This window comes from Poecilia mexicana, unplaced genomic scaffold (assembly GCF_051168715.1).
Source record: "Poecilia mexicana isolate PSO_F unplaced genomic scaffold, ASM5116871v1 scaffold_2, whole genome shotgun sequence".
Lineage (NCBI taxonomy): Eukaryota > Metazoa > Chordata > Actinopteri > Cyprinodontiformes > Poeciliidae > Poecilia > Poecilia mexicana.
The window spans coordinates 52,409,455-52,414,445 of record NW_028263371.1 but is presented as its reverse complement, the minus strand read 5'-3'; the positions used below and the strand labels follow the sequence as shown (position 1 = coordinate 52,414,445).

At 37.6% G+C, this 4,991-nt stretch overlaps 1 protein-coding gene across 1 annotated transcript; it reads right to left on the bottom strand.

Moving 5' to 3' along the window:
- Positions 1–1,862: 1,862 nt before the first annotated feature.
- On the bottom strand, positions 1,863–4,716 carry LOC106903727 (heat shock 70 kDa protein 12A-like). The gene is made up of 4 exons (XM_014967701.2): positions 4,371–4,716; positions 3,524–3,745; positions 3,278–3,449; positions 1,863–3,161 (listed from the first exon to the last, which is right to left on the bottom strand). The coding sequence occupies exons 1-4, from the start codon at positions 4,650–4,652 to the stop codon at positions 2,134–2,136; spliced, it is 1,704 nt and encodes a 567-aa protein (XP_014823187.2). The 5' UTR covers positions 4,653–4,716; the 3' UTR covers positions 1,863–2,133.
- Between the last annotated feature and the right edge of the window lie 275 nt (positions 4,717–4,991).

The window sequence follows — 4,991 nt, the reverse complement described above, 5'->3', positions numbered from 1 at the left end:
TGTTGTGTAGGAGGTAGATGGTAGGTGAAAGGTCAGGGGGAAAAGAGGAACCGAAAGGAGAGCGGAGGTAACCAAGACATTAGGTCATTAGAACAGACATCATGTCTCCACCCTGTTTCTTGGTGGGTTTGTGAATTGGAACAGCCAGCGACTATAAAAGGCTGCATGTTGGCCACAGTGGGGGTTGCTGCTCAGACCCTTGGCCACTGTAAGCAGGGTTGTTTGTCTGTTAAATGTTGGTGAATAAACACCCAGTGGGTTTGCACAGTTTCTCTGCCTCAAGTCTCCTACTTCCTCCAGCCGCTAAGGGCCATCCTAACACTATTTTTCAAAAGATGGACAAACATTCTTGTTTAAAGAAAAAAGTCCAACAGCCGCATAACATTCAAATAAAAATAAGGGTAATACAAATTTTCAATAAAGTTCAGGTTAATGATTCATTTTCACTAGTCATTATCCTGAACTTCTACCTTGATAATAAACTGGTTTTAGGTTTATTAATCATATTAATTTAGTAAAATGTTTTTCAAATAACTGGAAATCCATAATTTTTAGTAGATTTTATTTAATTTCTGGGGCAGCAGATCCCACTAGGACTGTGTCACTCTATAGCTGCTTGTGTCTCATTGATGTTAGCAGATTTTGACTGTATGATGTAGTCTGATTCTGTTTCAAACTGAGAATATACACCTCTGAAAAAAATTTAGTTTCTCTGATTTTACTCTTTATAAGTTTATGTTTGAGTAAAATGAACATTATTCTTTTATTCTATGAATTACTGACAACATGTCTTAATTTTGTTTGTGAATGTATGTAAATAAGCAGTTAGATTTAGAAAACTGCAGCAACAAATATCTTCTCATGGGTCTTAGTCGTGCTGGGGGCTAAGCACCCCTGAAGAACAGATCCTAGAATCGCCCCTGCTGGACACCACACATTCTATCCCATTATACTGTACCTATGATTTTTGTTGGCTAGTGTGTGGTCTCTCATGTTATGAAAATTCTAAAATCGTGTAGAGTGATATTTACACATTGAAGTTGTTGTCCGACCGCAGCAGCATATTGACAACTTAATCCTCACATGATCTGTCATGCTGTTGTTTTTCTTCCCGCTTGCATGTATCAAGACGCAGAAGAGTGAGATTTGTTGAGTATCAGTGACGCTCAATTTGGGTGAATGAGACCTGAACGTCAGGTCGCATTTGAATCGGATAGGTATCAGATATGCGTCGCATTCGAAAAGAATCTGACCTGTGCTGTTCAGGTCAGCACATCTGACCAGGTCAGCTCTTCTAACAGTTGCTGTTAGAAGAATTGCTGTTCTGATGGCAACTGTTCCGTTACAACAGCAACGATACCAGTAATGTGATATGAATAGGTGGATGTTAGTTATCACTTCTGACAGTGTATGTCAAGACTATAGTTGTTATTTAGGATTTAACCGTTACTCTTGACTTTGAGCAGTTAGAGCCAGATTGATTCCAGGTACTATTCTGCATCATACACATATAAACAGAACGGTCTATTTGCTCACTTGTGTTATTTTTTTTACATTTATATAATATATCACAACAGTAAATCAGAACTTATTTGATTTATTACTTATTTTGCTCTATTGTATACTGGAATGCACTATTGTACATCACAGTTTGTCAGCAAGCCCAACATAAATGACTGATGACCAGCATGCTTTCTGACCCAAGCCCTGTAGCGGTCAATTGGGCAAATAGAGTAACAGAGGTCAAAATCCTCAATACCTTGTTTGTCAAGCCAAACTTCCAAAAGGAACAACTTGTTGCAAATGTGCCATTGGCATAATTGGGATGGAGGCAAAAGAGAAAGAGGCAAAACTTTTCCAAATATGATGCTTGGAACATGGTTTATTAACACATTGCATCAAGCAAAAGACAAAGCAAAGTTATGGAACACAGAAATAAGTTTGTGCTATATAATATGCTCAACTGAATGCATTCCTCATTTTCTAAAAGCAAAAAGTAAAAATGTGAACCTGAGCACAAAGCAATCTTCATTACAAATAAGATAAAAGCACCATGGCCTGTAATATAAAAGAGCCCCAAACGTTTCTTCCTTTTTAACTGTGAACACCTGCAAGTGTGATATTATAAATGTTTCACAGGGTCTTAAGGTCAAATTTAAGTGACCTTTTCTCTCCAGTACTCAGGTCAGTCCCTGTAGCTGTTATCTCTGGGGAGCCAAACTTTAGTTCCACTTTCACTTTACGTTCTTTGTTTCTTTCAGGATCACAGAGTTTAACTATAAATGAACCTACTTCTTCCACCCCCCAATCATCTACATATCTTGGATTTTTTCTTTTACTTCTAAACAATCTAACACTCATCTGTGTCTGTTTTGGATCTACTGCATCAAGGACATGCTCTCTGGTTTCATCCCAGCCCACATCTTCACCTTCTTCCAGCAGTATTTTAAAAACGTCCTGACACCACTCTTTTCCATCAGCTGTGATTTTCTTCTCTTGTCTATGTTCAGACTCATCAAACCTTTCTAATGTGTCCACCCCATAAGTAAAGCGACTTCTCCGAGATGCCACTATCTTTGGGTTTCTTCCAAACTCTACAGCTCCTCTAAGAATCGCTTCCTGAGGTCTAACAGGACACAGGATCTTATATTCTTCTCCAAACTGTTCATTAATGAGCTGACGCAGTATTTGACTCTCTGCAAACCCCCCCACTAAGAGAATGAAGCCAATGTGGAGATCTTTTTTTAATATTTCTCTGAGACTCATAGTGATCCCCTGAAGACTCTCATCATAGAAAGTTTTCAGTTTCTCTCTGGTGATTATGATAGATCCTTCATTCCACGAAGCTCCTTCTACCGACTCAAAGAACGTTTCTATGTCTTTCTTTTTCCGAGCCAGTTTCCCCAGATTATATGGACATGTGATCTCAATATCATCATCTACCTGTTTGAGACGAGTAAAATCAAATATTATCCTCTGAACCTCACTGGGATATTTTTTTTTATATTCATCCCAGACTCCATCAGAGAATATTTGTTTGAGGAACTTTTTAAACTTTCTGTCCACTGCTTGTCCTCCCAGATCATTTCCAGATGCCTTGTACAGCTCCTTTAAGGCTCCTCCTTTCAGGACTTTATGAACAGTGATGTCAATGGTTCCTCCTGAAACCCACAAAATGTCATAAAGCTTAGTATATAATGTAGATCACTGTTAGTCGTCTTCAACAATCCTGTCACTATTAAAAGTTTTACTGTAGCATAGCTTTACAGACGATTACCTCCACAATCAACAATAAGATACTGAGTTCCTGGAGTCTGATCCAGAGAATCTCTCCTGTGGTTTTCTGAGATGAATCCATCAGCTGGAAGTTTCTTACACCAGACTGAAGCAGCTTCTGGTTCCAGTGCAATCACCAGTTTTTTATCATATCCTTCAGGTACAATTCCTGCCTGGATGAGGAATATAATAAAATCAATCCTGAACATTTCAGAACTTCATTGGTCTCTGTAAAACCTGATGTTACCTGGGTTGCAGCTTCTCTCATGAACTGTTTTGCTGAAAAATCCCAGATGGCAGGAACAGTCAGGACCCAGGTGAAGTTAGAGGAAGTCAATTTTGTTCTTGTTTTGGCATTGATTGTTTCCAGTGCGTCATCCTTCAGGAATCTCAGGGATTCAGAGAAAACCTTCAGAGCCGTCATTTCCTCACCATTTGCTGCTTTAATCTTAAGGTTCCTGTTAAGATCCTAGAAGATCACAATTATATGAAAAAATATTTATTAAACATGTATGACTGAGTTCTTTTCAACTTCATTCAAAACAGCATAAAATCAACAAATGCAGTGTTTTGGGGTACTTTCTTGGTGTTGTAAAATATTTTAGTTCTTTCTTACTATCCGTATCTTATTGTACTGTAAATAAACTATAACCCAACACTAACAAACGCACTGCTTTTATTTCCGGGTTTGTTAGAGAGGCAGATTTTCTACAAAAAAATATATATTTTTCTAATCTTATTATTACTTCTATGAACACATTTTGTTTTTACACTGGGAATATTAAAATTGCTTAAAGGTGTAATTTTCAGCAGCCCACACATTCTCAGTTAATCTGCTCTGCTAACAATTAACAGCAAGTAATGAAATGTCATGTATTATGTTTCCCCTGATTTTATTCAAGTCACCATAAGCTTCTGTTTTAGTGTGTGGAAAAGTATGGAGTTTAGATCTCACTTAATGTGCTAAATAAACTGTAAAACCTTTTCATTTAGAACCTAAACAGGCATCTTACCCATATCGCTCCACTCCTTCCTCAGTTACCTTGAGCAGTAGTCAGAAAATATTAACAATAAATATTTAAATTATAACTCACTCTGTCATATAGGATCAATTTGAATCCTTCAAAGAAATAATGTTTCTTTGCTTCTTCTCCTCTCATTTTGATGTATGTTGTTTTGGCTTCATAACCAAACTTCAGAAATGTTTCATCTTGATCAAACAGGATGCAGGTTGGAGTCTTTGGGGTGTCCAGTCCATGTTTTGCTCCCCATCTCTTTAAAATGGGATCACTTTCTTCATCTCTGGCTGTGATATTGAAGGCATATCCACTGTAAGCAGTACCAAAGTCTATGGCTATAACATAGGAGTCACCCATTGTAGAATCATGTTCTGCAAGTCAGGATGAAAACCAGAATACCAGTGGGAGCGCTAACAGCTTGTTTTTTTTTATCTGTCAGCTCCTCCTCCCTGGAGCTGCTTATCTGGTCAGACAGGAAAAGTTGGTTTCAATGCAGAGACTTCATTCTCATTTTTAAGAGATTTATATTTTTAAATTAATTCTTGACATTTATTTTTACCGATCAGAGAATTGTGTTTGAATATCACATATGGACTTGTGATATTGTGGACCTGTTGTTTAGAGATTAGACAGTAAAGTTCCACAGTGGAAACAAAATTCTCACTGTGTCTATAAAGGTTGACTGTTGTGGTGTGG

Bases quoted from the DNA above. Each gene is read 5' to 3' on its own strand.
- LOC106903727 (XM_014967701.2), bottom strand. From the start codon at position 4,652: ATGGGTGACTCCTATGTTATAGCCATAGACTTTGGTACTGCTTACAGT. The intron at 3,746-4,370 runs GTGAGTTATAAT...GTGATCTTCTAG, and splicing joins AATTGATCCTATATGACAGA to GATCTTAACAGGAACCTTAA. The intron at 3,162-3,277 runs GTAATCGTCTGT...TGTGGGTTTCAG, and splicing joins TCTTATTGTTGATTGTGGAG to GAGGAACCATTGACATCACT.